This window comes from Macaca fascicularis, chromosome 5 (genome assembly GCF_037993035.2).
Source record: "Macaca fascicularis isolate 582-1 chromosome 5, T2T-MFA8v1.1".
In the NCBI taxonomy this organism is placed as follows: Eukaryota; Metazoa; Chordata; class Mammalia; order Primates; family Cercopithecidae; genus Macaca; species Macaca fascicularis.
The window spans coordinates 58111835-58134825 of NC_088379.1; the positions used below are offsets into that span (position 1 = coordinate 58111835).

The 22991-nt window shown below is 38.9% G+C and overlaps 1 protein-coding gene across 4 annotated transcripts in view; it reads right to left on the reverse strand.

Annotated features, from left to right (window-relative positions):
• Window positions 1-22991, reverse strand: part of USO1 (USO1 vesicle transport factor) — a 91252-nt gene that overhangs the window by 50221 nt on the left and 18040 nt on the right. For 2 of the 4 annotated variants that reach the window (XM_005555040.4, XM_005555038.4), the window contains exons 2-4: window positions 16165-16251; window positions 16020-16084; window positions 7450-7526 (exon numbers count right to left, since the gene is read on the reverse strand). In XM_005555040.4, coding sequence (XP_005555097.1) covers window positions 7450-7526; window positions 16020-16084; window positions 16165-16251 — 229 coding nt within the window. The remainder of the gene's footprint in view (window positions 1-7449; window positions 7527-16019; window positions 16085-16164; window positions 16252-22991) is intronic. The other 2 variants (XM_074039859.1, XM_074039858.1) reach the window with 1 other exon arrangement.

Consider the following 22991-nt stretch of genomic DNA (forward strand, 5'->3'; position numbering starts at 1 on the left):
CCAGAACCCTAACAAATCGTGGCAATGTTAGCCAAATTCTAGTGAAACTGTATAGATAAAAAAGCAGATAAAGAAATTATACAAAAAGGGCCCATGGGGAATGCATGTCAAATGCATTGCTCTCCAAATACATCAGAAATCTATGTTCAAAAGACAAGTAATATTCTCTCTCAGAATTGTCTCTCTCTAGAAATTAAAATCGCAGCAACATTAACTTAGTCATGGGTGCTTTGTAGGGCTATTTTCCGTTTGCATATAGTCATATTTGTTGAATGGGATATATAGCTTAAAAAATCATGCGTTTGAAAATAATTTATAGTATAAGTATTTTTATCTCAGTGGTGTGAAGATAGTAGAGAATGAAAACTTGACTATAAACAAAAGACAGTAATGGGAGTGAGTGAAGCAGGCTAACATTAGAGGATGGGGAGTATATGCCCTATCTAAGGAAAACAGCAGTTACTCAATTCCAGCTGCGTGTTGCCATGTAGGAATGCAGATCCAGGTATTGTCAATCTTCAGGTTTTTAAAAAATGAAGTCTAAAATACAAACATTGACACAAAGCTCCCAATTTATAATACTGGCAACTTAGTCACATTACTTAAAATACTATATGGGTCAAACAGCCTTGCTTATAAGACAGACAATGCCCTTGGGTCAAAAGTTTGTGACCTCGTGAGAAAAGCTAAAAATTATAGTTATTGACATTTGGGAAAACATTAAAAATTACAAACAAATTTTAAAAGGAAGAAAAAAACCATATACAGATTTGATGGATTCTTCCCCTAAAATGTATTTTAAAATGCTGAAATATTTTTATGTATGTACACACAAGCAACTAACCAAGCCTTGGTTAGTATATTTCAAAACAAAGGAGAGTATGGCACGTTAATAAGTATGTGGCAGAAGTAAGCCCCTGTGGACAAATATATTTGGATTAAAGTTGAACAGGTTTCTTCACTGCAGGCTTCTCAGCACTTACTAGACCAGTGTAAACTTTATGAAACTTCAGAGGGGAACACAGTATTTATGTTTATTTAACTATGAACCCGTTTTAATATAGAGCCCTCTCTAGAACTTCTGTGCTATGCTTCAAGGAAGTCAGGTCTAATACCAGAAAAAGTTTAATTCAGTGTTTGCATTGGGCACAAGCAAGTAACTCAGCAAGAAGCAGAGTTAATATCTTTTATTCTGTAGCTATATTGTATAATATGCTGTAGCTTATCGGTATAGAATTAAAATTTACATTTTGAATTGAACTAGTAAAATATGGTCCTATTCCAAGGATCAATTGTTCCTTCTGGTTTAACACTGTCAATTTTAAAAAGTGTGAGACATACACCATTTCTTTTAAGTTAGTCATAAGACAGCACTTCTGAACTTTAATGAAGTATCCCCAAATTAGCTAAGCAATTAAGGTAATACACAAAGCTTTCAATGTAGCAGTAAATTAAGCTACAACTACTATAAACTACTACACTAATATCTAAAAGTTGTGAACAAAAACTAGAACCATGAGAAATTATACCTATTATATGTGTAAGCAAAGGCATGAAACAAGTAAACCCATCTTCCCTCATCAGTAATCATTAGATTACAACCTTTAGAGCTAAGTTTTTTATAGCCTACAGTTTATATACTATATTGTGTATTTATAACCTGTAAAAGTAAATGACCATTTATTGTAAGGTAAATGAAAAAAATAAGATAAAAATGAAATGGCCCTTTGTTACCATAGTAAAAATAAATTTAAGATAGGCATGTAAAATAAAAAAATGCCCATTCTAAGTACTTACACAGATGCTCCTCAACTTACAATGGGGTTATGTCCTGATAAGCCCATCATAAACTGAAAATATCATAGGTTGAAAATGTATTTAATATGTTTAACCTACTCTAAATGTGCCCAGAACACTTACATTATCCTACAGCTGGGCAAAACATAACAGAAATCCTATTTTATAATGAAGTATTGACTATCTCATGTAATTTGCTGACTACTGTACTGAAGGTGAAAAAACAGAATGGTCGTATGGGTACTCGAAGTATAGATTCTACTGAATGCATATTGCTTTCACACCATCGTAAGTCAAAAAATCGTTAAGTTGAACCATCATCTGTATAGCTCTGGATAGTTTTCAGGCCTGTTCATATGACTGGCATTTAAGTACATATGCATAGATACATTTACTCTTAAAATGTATTTCTAGTAGTACTTTTTCCAGAGATGTAAACAATGTTTAAAAACATTTCTGGATCTTCTCTTTGGAAATCTACTTTATACTAAGTTCACAACCTATATTATGAAAAAAGGAAATTGCTTTATAAAACGAGATATCCTAATAAAAAGAGTCCTAACTCAGAGTGAAGAAGTATCAAATAATCTTCGTTTATACTGGTAGTTAATTAAACAGGTACACGTATACTTTTTTTTATTTTTTGAGAAGGAGTCTCGCACTGTCGCCCAGGCTGGAGTGCAGCGGCGTGATCTTGGCTCACTGCAAGCTCCGCCTCCCAGGTTCACGCCATTCTCCTGCTTCAGCCTCCTGAGTAGCTGGGACTACAGGCGCCCGCCACCAAGCCTGGCTAATTTTTTGTATTTTCAGTAGAGACAGGGTTTCACTGTGTTAGCCAGGATGGTCTTGATCTCCTGACCTTGTGATCCGCCTGCCTCGGCCTCCCAAAGTGCAGGGTGAATCACTGTGCCTGGCCAGGTACACATATACTTTTTAACATTTATCTGAATATTCTATAAACTAGTTATGTGAATTATATGATTCAATGAAGAACCCATTTAGAAAAATAAAGAAAAATTGGCCATAATTTATTGAATTAAAAATCTAAGAAATACTTAAAAAAAAAAAAGGAGGGAAAAAATGTATTAAAAAATATTGTTCTGGTTGGGCACAGTGGTGGCTCACGCCTGTAATCCCAACACTTTGGGAGGCCAAGGAGGGAGGATCATGAGGTCTGGAGATCAAGACCAACCTGGCCAACATGGTGAAACTCTGTCTCTACTAAAAATAGAAAAATTAGCTGGGTGTGGTGGCACGTGCCTGTAATCCCAGCTACTTGGGAGGCTGAGGCACAAGAATTGCTTGAACCCAGGAGGCGGAGGCTGCAGTGAGCTGAGACTGCGCCACTGCACTCTAGCCTGGCAACAGAGGGAGACTGTCTCAAAAAAAAAAGTAAAATTGTTCTTCTACTTACTCAATGATACCATATGTTACATCATCTCTGGGCTTCCATTTTCTCATCTTTAGAAAGTAGAAAAATACCACCTACCTCACTGGCTGCTATGAGGATTACATAAGATAAACATGAAAGGACTCGATAAGTTTTAAAGCTCTCTATAAATATGATATCACAAAAATAGATACAACTACTGATCTTTATCATCCAACAAGGAAATAGCTTGACAAGAGTCAAGACACAATGCTCTGGTATCATCTGAGGTCAAAGGATTCGAATGTCACAAAAGGTAATGCTTCATACTTTAACAAGTTAGTTTCTTTGTTAGTATTTTTATTATATATAGGCAACTTTGTTATATACCTTTTAAATACTGCTTTAGGTAAGAATATTTCCTTCTTCATTTAAAAAAAGTTAAGCACCTCAAGAAAATTGGTAAAACAAAACAAACCAAAAAAAACTTGGTTACTTTAGTTATGAAGAAAACAAATATCAATGTTAAAAGTAAATGAAACTTGAAAGAGATTAGAGAGAAGAAAATAAAAAATTAGTGAGTTCTATGAGTTAATGTAAGAAATGTCAATAACTAAAACATCATTACTGAGCATGCATTATTTTAAAGGGACAATATCAATATACATTCTCTGAACTAGAATACCTTCCAGTTCTTATTGATTATAGGTAATATGGGTATACATATTCAAATATTACTTTTAAAGATTTTTATTTTTATTTTTTTTTAGAGGCAGGGTTTCACTATGTTGTCCAGCCTTGAGTGCAGTGGGTATTCACAGATGCAATCATTGCTCACTGCAGCCTCGAACTCCTGGGCTCAAGTGATTCTCCCACTTTAGTCTCCCGAGTAGTTGGGACTACAGGCATGCACCACTGCACCTGGCCAAGTATTTTTAAATGAACTGTCTAAAAACTTTTTTTCCAGGAAGGACATACAAAGTAATTTTGGATAAATTGTCTTACCAGAGAAAAAGCTTTAATTTTTATTTATTCTTTTTTTTTTTTTTTTTTTTTGAGACGGAGTCTCACTCTGTCACCCAGGCTGGATGGTGCAGTGGCACGATCTTGGCTCACTGCAACCTCCGTCTCCTGGGTTCAAGCAATTCTCCTGCCTCAGCCTCCCAAGTAACTGAGATTACAGGCACCAGCCACCACACCTGGCTAATTTTTGTATTTTTAGTAGAAAGAGGGTTTCACCATGCTGGCCAGGCTGATCTTGAACTCCTGAACTCAAGTGATCTGCCCGCCTTGGCCTCCCAAAGTGCTGGGATTACAAGTGTGAGCCACCACGCCTGGCCAGAAAAAGCTTTAATTTTATTTAAAGGTGCCCTAGAATATTTTATGTGTTCTGGACAGTAAACAGATTTAGTAGCTGTAGAAATAATAGTAATGTAAGTTTATTAAATATTCCTTTTCAATTAAATAATTCTCACATAGTAAAACAAATTTCAGATTTTTTACCAGCCAGAAGAAACAGTACTTGACAGTGTCCTTTTATATTCTCAGAAACTATGCCTAAAAGCACCATGCATATATAAATGCAATCTTTTACCTTCAACATCATCTGAAAAGGTAGACAAAAATAAATAAATAAAAAGCGGGTGATAAAGACAACAAGTTTTTTTAATGTAGTAGTATACACAGTAAAATAGGAGCTTAAAATTAAAATGTTTAATAAGCTACATAACCCTTTGGAAGAAGAGATCCATATTTACTTTGGTCAAATACCTCAGATATACTAAAAGAGATTTAGCATATGCTATATTTTTAGGACTAGGAGATAGATTTATCATTAGAAGGTTGCAAAATAGTCATAAAGAACTCCAAAATGTAGTTCATTATGTCAGCTAAGAATTACCATTTCACAAAGCAATAAAAGCAAAGTATCAACAACAGAACTGAAGGACATGTCTTAATGTCTATTTTTATTTTTATTTTATTTTATTTTTGAGACAGAGTTTCCTTCTGTCACCCAGCCTGGAGTGCTATGGTACAATCTTGGCTCACTGCAACCTCCGCCTCCTGGGTTCAAGTGATTCTACTGCCTCAGCCTCCTGAGTAGTTGGGATTACAGACGTGTGCCACCACACCTGGCTAATTTTGATATTTTTAGTAGAGACAGGGTTTCACCATGTTGGTCAGGCTGATCTCGAACTCCTGACTTTGTGATCTGCCCGCCTTGGCCTCCCAAAGTGCTGGAATTACAGGCGTGAGCCACCACACCGGCCAATTTTTTTTTTTTTTTTTTTTTAAGACAGAGTCTTGCTCTGTTGCCCAGGCTGGAATGCAGTAGCACAGTCTTGGCTCACTGCAACCTCTGCCTCTCAGGTTCAATCGATTCTCCTGCCTCAGCCTGTCAAGTAGCTGGGATTACAGGTGTGCAACACCATACCCGGCTAATTTTTGTGTTTTTAGTACAGACGGGGTTTCTCCAGGTTGGCCAGGCTGGTCTCGAACCCCTGACCTCAAGTGATCCACCCTCCTCGGCCTCCCAAAGTGCTGGGATTACAGGCGTGAGCCACCGCGGCCAGCCCAATGTCTACTTTTTAATTGACTCTTTCAGGATGACTACATTTTCAGAAAGAAAAAGGTCCTTAATAAAACTGATTCTATTACTGTTTATCCAAAGGATCATTTCTGGATGCTAAATTAAAGAGCCTAAAAACACAAAGAAAAAATGAAACAGGTGGGCTTAAACATGATTACAACATGATTTATAACAAAGACAACCACCTAGAAAATATTGTTGCTACAAATTTTTTTTAAGAACAGAAAAAATTACCCCAGCAAATTAACTAGAAAAAGAGTTAAATTTTTAATCTGAAACAACTAAGGGGGATAAAAGGAAAGAAAAGAATGTAATTTTAAAAAATGTGTTTGAATAACTGTGTTGTATCTAACTTTCTCATTGTAGAAATAACTAGGGAAAATAAGTATCTTTTGCTTCAAAGTATATTCTTGTGTGTTTTGTATATATGTATTGTCATGTGACTGACAACCTTTTTTCCATGGGTACCAAATTACATTTACTAAATATTTTTCACCCTTAAGAAATTAATAAAGTTAAGTTATAGGATGGATAGATATGGAGAAATTTGTTAAAACAAATTTTTTTTTAATGAAATGGGGTCTCACTTATGTTGCCCAGGCTGGTCTCAAACTCCTAGGTTCAAGCAATCCTTCCACCTCAGCCTTCCAAAGTGCTGGGATTACAGACATGAGCCATAACACCCAGCCAAAATAAAAGTTTTTTAAAAATAATATTTATGTCTAAGAAACTGTGACTATGCAACATGATCCAGTTTCAGATGTTCTCAATACTAGTATTCTGTGAAGTTAACATTGACATATATTCCTGCTCTATCTTTATTTTAATAAAATAAGAGCAAGGTCAATATGTATCTATACTTCTTTATTATCTGTCTTCTCAGAATTTTGAGAGATCATATAATTTCAGTCTAAATTAGATTTATAAAATGTATGAATATATCCACTGTTCTGACTTTACAGAATAATGAAAAATCTACTATGTCCTACTGTAACAGCCAATTTGATATGACAAATACACTCTTCAACAGAACTGTGAAATGTTACTGCATATGTTTTGCAACATATAGGACAAAATGTATACAGACTTCTAATCAAGCTTCACACAGTGACAATAAATAAAAACAGACAACTTTATGTTAAGTGTGCAGGCATTTAAAAAAAAAAGAAAATGAATGTGCCAAAGAAACGTGTGGATTTCAAACTGATTCATATCATTGTTCACCAGACAGACATAATGTAAAGAAAAAAAATCTAAATTTAATAAACTGTTGCACTTTATAAATTAAGTCCTACATAAAAATTTAAGTATTTATTAGGAAAAACCCTCTAATTTTATATTGCTCACTAGATAATAATATATATTTTCAATCAATAGCCATAAATAATTATTTAATCCAGAACTGGCTAATATGCATACTGCCTAACTAAAACCAAACACAAGTGGGGAAAAATACTACTTACAAAGAAGGATCTTATTCCATCTCACTATAATGTTACGATTTACACACAAAGCAATCATCCTAAAGACATTTTTCTAGATCTAAGCCTATGTGTTTATTAAATTCTTTTAATGAAAAAAGTAAAAAAACTTACACATTTATAAAATAAGTCCAACTTTAAAACCAGCAAAATTAGCACAACCCAGTTAATTTTATGTATAGAAAACACAGTAAAAGTAACTGGAAACTTACCTACTTCTTCTTCTTCATCATTAGATATTATATTATATAGTGTGTCCAAAGCATAACCTATTATTTCAGAATCCGAACTGGAAAAAAGAAATTATTACACTTATACACTGCTGATGAGAGTGTAAACTGTTACGACCATTTTTAGTTATTTAGCAATTTTAGAAAATTCCATTTCTAAAGGCCTATTCTAAGAAACTATCAGAGTGCAAACTGTAAAAAATGTGTAATTAATATCAAAAAGTAAGTAACATCAAAAAGATTAAAATACTTGACAGTAAACTTTACTAAAGAAGTATAAGACTACTACATGGAAAACTACAAGACACTGTTGAAAGAAACTACTTAAGGCCCAAATAAATAAAAAGATATGCTGTGTTCATGAATAGGAAAGGAGTAATATATCCCAACTTAAGTCACAGATTTAACATAATCCCTGTCAAAATCCTAACTGCTGTTTTTGCAGAAATTGACAAGCTAATCATAAAAGTCATATGGAGATGCAAGCCAAACAATCTTGAAAATGAAGGACAAAGCCAGAACAGCCAAAACAATCTTGAAAATGAAGGACAAAGCTGAAGAACTCACACTTCCCAGTTTCAAAACTTACTAAGAAGTTACAGTAAAAAAAAGACTGTGTGGCACTGTGATAGAGACAGACATGTAGATCAATAAAATAGAATTGACAGTCTAGAAATAAACAGTAATGTTTATTTCAATTAATTTTCAGTAAAAGTGCCAAGACCATTTAATGAGGAAGGGATAGTCTCTTAAACAAATGGTGCTGGGTCAGCTAGATAGCAACACACAGAAGAATGAAATTGGGCCCCATCTCACACTATAGATAAAAATTAACTCAAAATGGATGAAAGACCTAAATATAAGTAAGAGTTAAAGCTATAAAACCCTTAGAAGAAAACACAGGCTTAAATCCTTACAACCTTAGATTAGGCAATGGTTTCTTAGATGACACCAAAAGCACAAGCAACAAAAGATACAGCAGAGAAATTAAACTTCATCAAAATTTTAAAATGTTTGGCCGCACGTGGTGGCTCATGCCTGTCATCCCAGCACTTTGAAAGGCCAAGGTGGGTGGATTTGAAGTCAGGAGTTCGAGACCAGCCTGGCCAACATAGTGAGACCCTATCTCTACCAAAAATACAAAAATTAGCCGGCCATAGTGGCACACACTTGTAATTCCAGCTATTTGGGAGGCTGAGGAATGAGAATCGCTTGAACTGGGGAGACAGAGGTTGTCATAAGCCAAGATAAGAGATGTATCTAGAAAATATATATATACATACATACATACATATATATAAAATAAAAAAGACAAGTAGGTCAGATGTGGTGGCTCACACCTGTAATCTCAGCACTTTAGGAGGCCAATGTGGGCAGACTGCTTGAACTCAGGAGTTCAAGACCAGCCTTGCTAACATGGCAAAACCCCGTCTTTACTAAAGATACAAAAATTAGCAGGACGTGCTGGTGCATGCCTGTAATTCCGGCTACTTGGGAGGCTGAGGCAGGAGAATTGTTTGAACCCAGGAGGCAGAGGTTGTGGTGAGCCAGATTGCGCCACTGCACTCCAGCCTGGGCAATGAAAGCAAAACTCCATCTCAAAAAAAAAAAAAAGAAAATGAGGCAGGGCACAGTGGCTCACACCTGTAATCCTAGCACTTTGGGAGGCCAAGGCGGGCGGATCACGTGAGGTCAGGAGTCTGAGAGCAGCCTGGCGAATGTGGTGAAACTCCTTCTCTACTAAAAATACAAAAATTAGCTGGGTGTGGTGGTGCATGCCTGTAATCCCAGCTACTGGGGGAGGCTGAGGCAGGAGAATTACTTGAACCCGGGAGGCGGAGGTTGCAGGAGCCGAGATCGTGCCACTGCACTCCAGCCTGGGCAACAGAGAGAGACTCCATCTCAAAAAAAAAAAAAAAAAAAAAAGAAAATGAAATTAAGAAATACCACTTTATACTTACTAGGATGGTCACTTTTTAATAAAGGTTAATAACAAGTGCTGGTAAGAATACAGAGAAATTGGGACCTTCATACATTGCGGATGGAAACATAAAATGTTCTAGCCATTTTATACAAGTATTTATACTCTGTAGTGAACAGAGTTTGCCAATTCCTCAAAAAGTTAAACAACTTATCCCATGACCCAGCAATTGCACTGCTAGATACAGAACACAGTGAAATGAAAATGTACATCCTTACAAAAATCAGTACATGAATGTTCATAGCAGCATTACTCATAATAGCAAAAAAGTGGAAATACCCAAAATGTCCAACAACTGAAGAATGGGTAAACGAAATGTGGTATAACTACACAAAAGATTATTCAGCCTAAAAAAGAATGACGTACTAATACATGCTGCAACATGGATGAACCTTAAAATACTATGCTGTCGAAGAAGCCAGAAACAAAGGCCACATATGGTATAATTCCATCTATATGAAATGTCCAAAACATTCAAATCTATAAAGACAGAAAGTAGATTAGTGGTTGCCAAGTATGCGAGAGGGGGTGGGGGAGGAAAATAGAAAATGACAGATAATGAATATGGGATTTCTTTTTGGCATGATGCAAATGTTCTGGAATTAGAGAGTGGTGATGGTTGTACAATTTTGTGAATATATTAAAACCACTAAAATGTATACTTTAAAAGAGTGAACTTTATGATATACAAATTATATCTCAATTTAAAAAAACCATTGAGGTATCATGGTTTTGAAAACATCAGTGAGAGACAAGTTTTGGGCCCTAAGTATGGGAGTTAGGAGAATGAGTGGTCTCTCCTTAAGATGGTTATAGAGGGCTGGGCGTGGTGGCTCACACCTGTAATCCCAGCACTTCGGGAGCCCGAGGTAGGTGGATCACCTGAGGTCAGCAGTTCGAGACCAGTCTGACCAACATGGAGAAACCATGTCTCTACTAAAAATACAAAATTAGCCAGGCATGGTGGTGCATGCCTGTAATCCCAGCTACTCGGGAGGCTGAGGCAGAAGAATTGCTTGAACCCGGGAGGCAGAGGCTGCGGTGAGCTGAGATCGAGCCATTGCACTCCAGCCTGGGCAACAGGAGCGAAACTCTGTCTCGGGGAAAAAAAAAAAAAAAAAAGGATGGTTATAGGGAAGCAGACCCCACAGCCAGATGGGGTTTCAGGTAATGCCAAGAAAGGGAACAAAACTTTGTTTGACATAGCTGAAGATGAAGAGGGTTCAGCATAAGGATTCTTAGCATTAGTTGTATAGGTCAGGAGAAGAAAGATGAAACAGTAATGAAGACGAGAATGTGGAGAGAGGAGATGGTTGTAGAATATAGACCTCTGAGGCTGGGCACAGTGGCTCATGCCTGTAATCCCAGCATTTTGGGAGGCCGAGGCAGGCAGATCACGAGGTCAGAAGATTGAGACCATCCTGGCTAAGATGGTGTAACCCCATCTCTACTAAAAAAAAAAAAAAAAAAAAAAAAAAATACAAAAAATTAGCTGGAGTGGCATGTGCCTGTAATCCCAGCTACTTCAGAGGTTGAGGCAGGAGAATCGCTTGAACCCGGGAAGTGGAGGCTGCAGTGATGCAGTGAGCTGAGATCGTGCCACTGCACTCCAGCCTGGGCAACAGAATGAGAGACTTTGTCTAAAATAAAATAAAATAAAATAAATAGACCCCTGCATTCAATTAAATTTAAAAAAATCTTCAGAGAACACTCTGAAAACAGGAAAACAGGTAAGAACCACAGGCAAATGGAAAGGGAATTTAACACAAGAAAGGGAGTGAAACACAACAAGGCTATTATACGTTTTCCTTTGTTATTATTGTCTGAGAGTTAAAACATTCAGCAGCCCCTGACGTGATACAATTATTTGTTCACACATTCACAAGACCATGTGGTATACTCTACTTCTAAGCATAATGCCTAACACAGTAAATGTGCAATAAATTTTTTTAACCTATTAGTTAACCTTTATCAAGAGTATCTACACACTTCTGCTGTGTGGCAAAAATGACAATAGCTGGGCGCAGTGGCTCATGCCTGTAATTCCAGCACTTTGGAGGCTGAGACGGGCAGATCACCTGAGGTCAGGAGTTTGAGACCAGCCTGACCAACATGGAGAAACCCCATCTCTACTAAAAATACAAAAAATTAGCCGGCCGTGGTGGCAGGTGCCTGTAATCCCAGCTACTTGGGAGGCTGAGGCAGAAGAATCACTTGAACCCAGGAGGCAGAGGTTGCAGTGAGCCGAGATCATGCCACTGCACTCTAGCCTGGGGAACAAGAGTGAAACTCTGTCTCAAAACAAAAACAAAAACAAAAAAGATAATAAAGACCGCTTTACATAAGAGATGCATTCTCTTTTCCATACTGAGATGTTAATCATTTCATCATTAACTTTATAAGACTCGGTAATAAAATGTGCATGTGATTTCACACTCATAGAATAAAAAAGATTATATGTACGTATAATCATCACACTAATCTGCTTCTTTTTTCTAGCTCTTCTAAAGGCCACCCACATTCCCTGGCTCATGGCTCCTTCTCTCCATTTTCAAAGCCACCAAGAGCAGGCTGAGTCTTTTTTTCCTATCACAGGACTCTGACCTCCTCTTCTGCATTCCTGTTCTACTTCTTTTTTGTTTTGAGACAGAGTCTTGCTCTGTTGCCGAGGCTGGAGTGCAGTGGCGCCATCTTGCCTCACTGCAAGCTCCGCCTCCTGGGTTCTTGCCATTCTCCTGCCTCAGCCTCCCGAGTAGCTGGGACTACAGGCGCCTGCCACCATGCCCGGCTGATTTTTTTGATTTTTAGTAGAGATGGGGTTTCACCGTGTTAGCCAGGATGATGTTGATCTCCTGACCTCATGATTTGCCTGCCTCGGCCTCCCAAAGTGCTGAGATTACAGGTGTCAGCCACCACACCCGGCCTTTTCCTGTTCTACTTCTAAGGACCCTGTGATAACACTGGGTCCACCAGGGTAATCCAGAATAATTCTCTCATCTCAAAGTCCTTAACTTAATCATATCTGCAAAATCTCTCTCACTATCTAAGATAAAATTCATAGGTTTTGTTGATTAGGATGTAGATATCTTTGGGAGACCACAATTCTGTCTACCACAGTTACCTACTATGATGTTAATAACACAGAGAGACCTGATGCATCCAATTCACTTACTCAAATACACTAGACTTACTGGTTTTGAAAAGGTAGTCAATTTGAGTTACACTGGGGAGAAGAAAAAAGGTCCTAACTGGTATGGAAAAGCAGCTGGGCATAACTGAAATATAACTGAAAACGAATCTATGAGGTTAGACAGGCAGTACACAGATCTTTTAAAAGCATTTATTTTTTGCTTTGTTTGAGAAACATGAACTTTACACTTCACTGAACTGGTGAAATGCATTAAATGGGAGAAAGACTGAAGATGTGCATTTCAGAAGGATAATTCTTGCAATATATAGACTGAATGGAAATACAAAGAGATTGGAGGAAAATAATACTTTGGAGATGATGATTGTTTTCAACTATGTCCAAAACTTTTCGATTCAGCTCCTTCCAAAAAAGTGAAGCCTAATTCTCCTCTCCTTAAGTATAGACCATACTTATTAACCTGCTTCTAACAACTAGAATATGATGGGATTGCCAGTATATGACTTTGGAGATTGAGTTATAAAAGGCATTGTGGCTTTCTATTTGTTATCTCTCTAGGATAGTTTGCTCTGGGAGAGCAGCTGCCATATCAAACAGCCCTACCGAGAGAGAAACATGGTGAGGAACCGAGGCCTCTTGTCAACAGTAATGTGAGTAAGCCATCTTGGAATCAGATCCTCCAGCCCCAGTCAAGCCTTCAGATGACTGCAGACCTGGCTGATGGCTTCATGGCAACCTCATGAGAGACCCTCAGCTCACTTAGCTAAGTTGCTCCTCAATTCCTGATCCACAGAAACTGTGAGATGATAAATATTTTATTTTGAACCACTAAGTTTCAAAGTAATTTGCTACATAGCCAAAGATAACCAACACAGAGGTTATGGAAATTATTTAAGTGATTGACATTGAGCCAGAACTAAGGCCAAAAAAGGAAATGGAAAGAAAATAATGGACTCTAGCTGTTTTTTTGCCTATGTAGGCATGATGGGTTCAAGAGAGGAATGAGTTCCCTAAGAATCCTCCAGTTTCTCGCTTGAATGGAAAGATGCTCATGACTGAAATGAACTTAGGGTAGAAGCAGTCGAAGGGAGCATGGAAAGCCTAGAAGGAGGACCAGAGATAAATTAACTTTGAATATTTTGAATCTGAAAGGCTTATGAGAGATTTCGGTAGGGTAGAAATGTATGATGCGCAGCTAAAGCTTATAAGACACATTCGACTGTAGCTAAGATCTGGAAGCTATCCATGCAGAGTTAATGAAAACCAAAGATGGAGATAACATCTCTTAAAAAGAAATTGACGGCCAGGTGTGGTGGCTCACACCTGTAATCCCTAGCACTTTGGGAGGCTCAGGTGGGTGGATCACCTAAGGTCAGGAGTTCGAGACCAGCCTGATCAACATCGAGAAACTCCGTCTCCACTAAAAATACAAAATTAGCCAGGCATGGTGGTGCATGCCTGTAATCCCAGGTTCTTGGGAGGCTGAGGCAGCAGAATCGCTTGAACCCGGGAGGCAGAGGCTGCAGTGAGCCTAGATTGCACTATTGTACTCTAGCCTGGGAAACGAGAATGAAACTCTGTCTCAAAAAAAAACCAAAAAACAAAAAAACAAAAAAATTGAAAGAGCTAAAAATAGGCTAAATGATGCTTCTTTTTCTTTCTTTTTTTTTTTTGAGATGGAGTTTCGCTCTCGTTGCCCAGGCTGGAGTGCAATGGCGTGATCTTGGCTCACCGCAACCTCTGCCTCCCAGGTTCAGGCGATTCTCCTGCCTCAGCCTCTCTAGTAGCTGGGATTACACGCATGTGCCACCATAACCGGCTATATTTTGTACTTTTAGTAGAGACAGGGTTTCTCCATGTTGGTCAGGCGGGTCTTGAACTCCCAACCTCAGACGATCCGCCCGCCTCAGCCTCCCAAAGTGCTGGGAATACAGGCATGAGCCACTGTGCCCAGCCGCTTCTTTTTCTTTAAATTTATATTTATTTTTTCAAGACAAGGTCTCACTCTGCTGCCCAGGTTGGAGTACAGTGGTATGATCATGGCTCACTGCAGCCTTGACTTCCTAGCCTCAAGTGATCCTCCCACCTCAGCCTCCCGAGAAGCTGGGACCACAGGTATGTGACACCACACCCAGCTAATTTTTATTTTATTTTATTATTTATCTTCTTTGTTTTTGTGAGACAGAGCCTTGCTCTGTTGCCCAGGCTGTGCGGTTGCTCGATCTTGGTTAAATGTAGTCTCCATCTCCCGGGTTCAAGTGATTTCTCCTGCCTCAGACTCCTGAGTAGCTGGGATTACAGGCACGCACCAGCGGGCCTGGCTAATTTTTGTATTTTTAGTAGAGACTGGGTTTTTACCATTTGGCCAGGCTGGTCTCGAACTCCTGATCTCAAGTAATCCACCTGCCTCGGCTTCCCAAATTGCTGGGATTCCAGGCGTGAGCCACCATTCCTGGCCTAATTTTTATTTTTTATATTGCCCAGACTAGTATCGAACTCCCGGGCTCAAGCAATCCTCCCACCTCAACCTTCCAAGGTGCTGGAATTTCAGGCTTGAGCCACCATACCTGGCAAACTTTCTCTTAAGACAGGCTCATATTCAACATTTAACTCTTTTTTTTTTTTTTTTTTTTTTTTTGAGACTGAGTCTGGCTCTGTCGCCCAGGCTGGAGTGCAGTGGCCAGATCTCAGCTCACTGCAAGCTCCGCCTCCCGGGTTTACGCCATTCTCCTGCCTCAGCCTCCGGAGTAGCTGGGACCACAGGCGCCCGCCACCTCGCCCGGCTAGTTTTTTGTATTTTTTAGTAGAGACGGGGTTTCACCGTGTTAGCCAGGATGGTCTCGATCTCCTGACCTTGTGATCCGCCCGTCTCAGCCTCCCAAAGTGCTGGGATTACAGGCTTGAGCCACCGTGCCCGGCTAACATTTAACTCTTATTACTGCAGTTTATTTCTCTTAAAAAGCAAGTCTGAATACCAAAATATGTATATTATATGTAAATGAATATCTACTTGCCCAGTGTAAATGAATACCACTTGCCCAATTCAAACTCAAAATCTCAAGCCTCTAAATTAAAGAGTTGCTTCATCCCATTTTTATGTCTGTTCTATGCTTAACACAGTGGCTTGTACTCAGTGTCCAATAAATACTTATCAAAATGACAACTGAAGTAAAAACTTAATAGCTTTAGTATGTCAACAACTTTTGAGGCCAGGCGCAGTGGCTCACACCTATAATCCCAGTACTTTGGGAGGCCAAGGTGGGCAGATTGCCTAAGCCCAGGAGTTCGAGACCAGCCTGGGCAACATGGCAAACCCCATCTCTACCAAAAAAAAAGCAATCTTTTGGAATAGTGATGCTGACTCTAAAACAAATTAAAATTTCAAGAAATATTAGGGAAAAAAATCATTACACAGAGACTTACCGATCTGTTTGTAAAACATGAATAAGATGTTCCATAGCTTGTATACCCACTTCCAAGCGATATTTCTGCACATAAAAAATAAAAATGTTACTAAAGTAACTAATATCCAACTTAAGAAACTTAAAACATTTACAAAGTTACAAACCTTAGATAATGATTTGAGAGCACGCACGGCATTTCTTCGATCATCCAATAAAGTAGATGAAGCTACTCTGTCACAAAGCTTTTGAATCTGTCATGAAAAAATAAAATGGCATTAAAATAATTCTAAAAAAACATGAAATTTTTATCCCCTAAATGTATGCCATGTAATTAAAAAAAAAATCAGCACACGGGATGTAACAGAAATAGTCTTTCAGAAATCTAACTATCCATTTGGTACTAGTATAACCTCATTACAGAGATCAAATAGTTTTTTTTGCAGAGACTTAAAAAGTGGGAGGGGCTGAAAGAGAAGTCAAAATAAAGCATATAAATCGAGGAATTAAAAGAAATAATTGGTAAAATCATAGCTTTCTAATTAGGTCTGTTAGGACTGTGTGAACCAGGAGGGGAGCATAATCCAATATGGTTATGATAGAAGATAGACAGTTATTTAAAATTTTTAAAATAGTAATTGTTTACATCATAACTTTTTCCTAACATTTTCATCATATATTTGAAAAGAAAAGTCAAAACTTTATGTCAAAACTTTTATGTTTTAAGTGTGCTTCAAAATATACAAGGATGAAATGCTTCATTATAAAATAATTTATAGAAACCCCCCAAAAAATATATATATATATTTTTGAGACAAAGTCTCGCTCTTGTCCCCCATGCTGGAGTGTGACAGCGCGATCTCAACTCACTGTAACCTCCACCTTCTGGGTTCAAGCGATTCTACTGCCTCGGCCCCCTGAAAAGCTGGGATTACAGGCACCTGCCACCATGCCTGGCGAATTTTAGTATTTTTAGTAGACAGGGTTTCACCATATTGGCCAGGCTGGTCTAGAGCTCCTGACTTCAGGCGATCCACTCGCCTGGGCCCCCCAAAGTGCTGGGATTACAGGTGTGAGCCACTGCGCCCAGCTGAAACCAAAATTTAAACTGAATTTTAAAACACATCTTGGCCGGGCACAGTGGCTCATGCCTGTAGTCCCAGCACTTTGGGAGGCCGAGGCGGGTGGATCACCTGAGGTCAGGAGTTCAAGACTAACCTGGCAAATATGGTGAAATCCCATCTCTACTAAAAATATAAAAAATTAGCCGGGCATGGTGGCATGTGCCTGTAGTCCCAGCTACTCGGGAGACTGAAGCAGAATCGCTTGAACAGAGACTGAAGAATCGCTTGAACCTGGCACATGGAGGTTGCAGGGAGCCGAGATTGCGCCACTGCACTCCAGCCTGGGTGACAAAGTGAGGCTCCGTTTCAAAAATAAATAAATAAATAAAATGAAATAATTTATAGAAACCAAAATTTCAACTGAATTTTAAAACAAATCTTGGAACATTATTAAAATAGGAAAAAAACAGATAACAACATGCTAATACAATTGTAATACATTCTTTGATGGAACGCCATGTAGGTATTCAAAAGAATTAACTACTGATATGAAAATACTGTGGTATAGTAATGAGAAGAAAAAAAGCAAGTTATAAAACTAAATTTAAATTACGGATTCAGTAAAGCAAAAGTACCAGATTGTGCATATAAAATTACATTTAAAAATAATTTGGAAACCTAAAACTATAAAACTTCTAGAAGAAAGCATATGAGAAAATCCTTGTGACCTTTATTTAGGCAAAGACTTCTAAGATGCCACATTCATAAAAGAAAAATGTAGAATGGGCACAGTGGTTCACACCTGTAATCTCAGCACTTTGGGAGGCCAAGGCGGGCAGATCACAAAGTCAAGAGATCGAGGCCATCCTGGCCAACATGGTGAAACCCTGTCTCTACTAAAAATACAAAAATTAGCTGGGTGAGGTAGTGCGTGCCTGTAGTCCCAGCTACTCGGGAAGCTGAGGCAGGAGAATCGCTTGAACCTGGGAGGCGGAGGTTGCAGTGAGCTGAGATCACACCACTGCACTCCAGCCTGGTGACAGAATGAGACTCTGTCTCAAAAATAAATAAATAAATAAAGAAAAATGTAATAAATTAGATTTCATCACTTTTGCTTTTTTTTTTTTTGAGATGGATTCTTGTTCTATCTCCCAGGTTGGAGTACAGTGGTGCAATCACAGCTCACCGTAGCCTCAACCTCCTGTGCTCAAGCAATCCTCCCACCTCAGCCTCTCGAGTAGCTAGGCCCACAGGCACACAACCACAACCACACCTGGCTAATCTTCTTGTAATTTTTAGAGACAGGGTCTAACTATGTTGCTCAGTCTTCTCTTGAACTCCTAGTCTCAAGCGATTCTTCCACATTGGCCTCCCAAAGTGCTGGGATTACAGATGTGAGCCACCGCACCCAGCCCCGCTTCTGCTGTTCAAAAGACAGTATGAAAAGACTGAAAAGGTAAACCACAGACTGGGTGAAAATATTTGGAAAACATCTGATACTATGTTCTTACATAGTTTAGGCCAGGCGTGGTGGCTCACGCCTGTAATCCTAGCACTTTGGGAGGCCGAGGTGGGCAGATCACGAGGTCAGGAGATCGAGACCATCCTGGCTAACATGGTGAAACCCCATCTCTATTAAAAATACAAAAAAAATTATCTGGGCATGGTGGCAGGTGCCTGTAGTCCCAGCTACTTGAGAGGCTGAGGCAGGAGAATGGGCTGAACCCGGGAGGTGGAGCTTGCAGTGAGCCAAGATCACTCCACTGCACTCCAGCCTGGGCGACAGTGCAAGACTCCGTCTCAAAAAAAAAAAAAAAAAAAAAAAAGAACATAGTTTAAAAAACACTTGGGTCCTTTCTAGCTCAACCAATTAGTATTTTAACTTTTCTTTTTTTTTCAAGACTATCATAAAACAGCAAGTATTTTAACTTATTGAAGAATGTACTTTAGGCCAGGAGTTTGAGACCAGTCTGGGCAACATAGTGAGACCATGTCTCTACAAAAAATGAAATTAGCTGGGTATGACGGTGTGAGCCTGCAGTCCTAGCTACTTAGCAGGCTAAGGCAGGTGGATCACTTGAACTCAGAAGTTAGAGACTGCAGTGAGCTATGATCACGCTACTGCACTCCAGCCTGAGCAACAGAGTGAGACCTTGTTTCTCCATTTAAAAAAAAAAAAAAAAAAGGAAAGTATAAGTTTATTACATTCTTTAAAGATTCTGTATATTAAGATTTTGGCAATGCAAATGTTTGCACCCTACATATCTGAATTAATGGTGTTCAAATACATATAGCGTTTCCCAAAATATGTTTTGCAGATTTCTAGTGTCCCAGAAGATATTAATAGATTCCCTACGATCACAGAACAAGTGGGAAATACAAGGTTATATGAAATTAACTCGGTTTGTGCACTGCAGGATTTCTAAGAGTCTTTACAACTGCTGATTTGCATTTCTTCATATAGCTTTATTCATTCTAACTGTTCACATTTAAAAATAATTCCTGGAAATGATATAATTTTCTCTTTCTTAAATAACTGGTTGACACTTTTCTTACTCTCTCTCTATATATACACACATATATATACACATATATATATACACACACATATACACAGAGACACACACATATATACACATATATATACTATATATACACACACACATATATTTTTTTAACCACTTAGAAAAACTACTTAGTTATCTCTTAAAAACTTGAACCTCATTACTCTCAGCTCAAAGAATGTCTTGGGTCAAAATAGTTTTCCAAAGCAAGAATGCAATTGCCTTTACTTAGGTCTTGTACATCTTTTGCTTGTTTTTTTTTTTTTTTTTTTTTTTTGAGACAGAGTCTCGCTCTGTCGCCCAGGCTGGAGTGCAATGGCGCAATCTCGGCTCACTGCAAGCTCCACCTCCCGGGTTCACGCCATTCTCCTGCCTCAGCCTCCTGAGTAGCTGGGACTACAGGTGCCCGCCACCGCGCCCGGCTAATTTTTTGTATTTTTAGTAGAAACGGGGTTTCACCGTGGTCTCGATCTCCTGACCTTGTGATCCGCCCGCCTCGGCCTCCCAAAGTGCTGGGATTACAGGCGTGAGCCACCGCGCCCGGCTTGCTTGTTTTTTTAAGGTAGCTTATAGTTGATACTATGAATGGGAATTTTTTTTTTTTCCTCAGGCATTTTCTGCTTCTTCTCAGTCTTAAACCTCAAGTACTGGTTCTAGATCTGGGATTCTTATCTACCTTGAGGTTCTTAGTCCCAGTACCATGCAGGGCTTGAATCTAGCCTCAATCTTACCTTTGGTTGGTGTATAGAGGTACTTGCCTCAAAATATAAATGTCCATGTCTGGATGCTCTTCAATCATTACTTGCTAAATGCAGAAATATAAAAGCTGTTCGATACTGGTAGAGAAACTTAGCTTTAGAAATACTGGAGGATGGCTGGGTGCGGTGGCTCACACCTGTAATCCCAGCACTTTGGGAGGCTGAGAGGGGTGGATTGCCTGAGCTCAAGAGTTCAAGACCAGCCTAGGCAATGTGGCAAAACCCCGTCTACTAAAACTACTAAAAACTAGCCAGGCATGGTGGTGCACGCCTGTAGTCTCAGCTATTCAGGAGGCTGAGGCACAAGAATTGCTTGAGCCTGGGAGGTGGAGGTTGCAGTGAGCCAAAATAGCACCACTGTATTCCAGCCTGTTTAAAAAAAAAAAAAAAAAAGAAAGAAATACTGGAGGGTGGCTGGGCATAGTGGCTCATGCCTGTAATCCCAGCACTTTGGGAAGCTGAGGTGTGAAGATTGCTTGAGGCCAGCAGTTCAAGACCAGCCAGGTCACATAGTGAGACCCCCATCTCTACCAAATAAATAATTATCTGGGCATGGTAGTGTGTGCGTATAGTCCCAGGTACTTGGGAGACTAAGGTGGGAGGATTGCTTGAGCCCAGGAGTTCAAGGCTGCAATGAGCCTTGCAATGACTGTGTCACTGCACTCCAGCCTGGGTGACACAGAGAGACCCTATCTCAAATAACAATAATAATGATAATCACCTCAAAAAAAAAAAAAAAAAGAATTAAGCAATAAGCAGTGAATTACATGATTAGTAGTTCATGAGACAGTATGAGAAAGGAGGAGAAAATAATTTTATAATTGTTTGTACATTTTTAAATGTAGAAATCAGCACATTTTATTCAGAGTAAGAAAACTGGTCTATTTGAGGGTTTTATTTTTTTTTATCTTTGGACATAGGATTTTGCTCTGTCGCCCAGGCTGGAGTGCAGTGGTGCGATCTTGGCTCACTGCAACCTCTGCCTCCTGGGTTCAAGTGATTCTCGGCCTCAGCCTCCAAAGCAGCTGGGATTAGAGGTGTGTGCCACCACGCCGGGCTAGTTTTGTATTTTTAGTAGAGATAGAGTTTCACCTTGTTGTCCAGGCTGGTCTTGAACTCCTGGCCTCAAGTGATCCACCAACTCTGGCCTCCCAAAGTGCTAGGATTACAGGCGTGAGCCACTGTGCCTGATCTCTATTTGAGTTTTTAAGCTTTATATATTTTATTTTTTAGAGGCAGCATCTAACTCTGTCACCCAGGCTGGAGTACAGTGACATGACTGTGCCTCACTGTAAACTCAAACTCCTGGCTTCAAGCCATCCTCCCACCTCAGCCTCCAGAGTAGCTGGAACTATAGGCACAAGCCACTGTGCCCAGCTAATTTTTTGTTTTGTAGAGATAGGGGGTCTCGCTATGCTGCCCAGGCTGGTCTTGAACTGCTGGCCTCAAGCCATCCTCCTTACCCAGTCTCCCAAAGTGCTGGGATTACAGGTATGAGACACTGTGGGGCCAGTCACTTGATATATCTATGAATCAAAACGATAATGTTTAATTTATATATATTCGAACACTCATATACACATATAGGTTCTATTAAAATACACTAGGAGAGACCTTCTAAAACATAAAAACTTTCCCTTTTAAAATACTTTTAAATGCCTAGTATCTCTGGCAATGATGACTGATTTAAAACAATGTGAAAAAAAATAAGAATATCCAAGATTTAAACTGCTAAATAAAAAAAGTTTTCCTAATGAATTTCCTTATCTGCTTCAATGGGCTCTGATTAATAAGCAAATCACTAATTTTTTTGGTAGTTGCAAAATATACCTTAAAAATATTAAAATTAATAACTATTTTAAAGTGTATTGTTTTTACACATAAAAATGAAATTCATCATTCCTGAGTTGGGGTAAATATGTATCAAGACTATTTTTGAGAACATAAACATACTTTTTATCTTTTAAATTTGGTGTGGTTTTAAAAAATACATGGATGAATCACTTTTATTCTTAAATAAAATATGTTGAGTTTTAATGTTAAGTAAAGTAAATCTCAATTGGGGATTTTAATGAGAACTTTCCTACTAGTGACTTAAAATAACTAAACCCAAATCAGTCAACCATATTCCAAACCTTTAAGAGTCAAAGGTGAATATAAGAACAACTTATGGCTGGGCATGGCGGCTTACATCTGTAATCTCAACACTTTGGGATACTGAAGCGGGAGGACTGCTTGAAGCTAGGAACTCAAGCCCAGCCCGGGCAACATAGTGAGATCCCATCTCTACAGAAAATTTAACAATTAAGTGGGTGTGGTGGTTTGTAGTTTGTAGTCCTAGCTACTCCAGAGGCTGAAGTGGGAGGACTGCTTGAGCCCAGAAGTTTGAGGCTACAGTGAGCTGTGGTTATGGATGCATCACTGTACTTCAGCCTGGATGACACAGCAAGACCCTGTGTTAAAATATAGCAATAATTTTTAAAAGAACAACTTATTTACCTAGCACCATTAGACTGAGCTCTTTCAGATACCTCTGTCAAGCACCAAAATGGTCTTTTCATTTGTGATTTCTGATGGTAATCTGAAATTAGTTACATGCTTCTCTGTC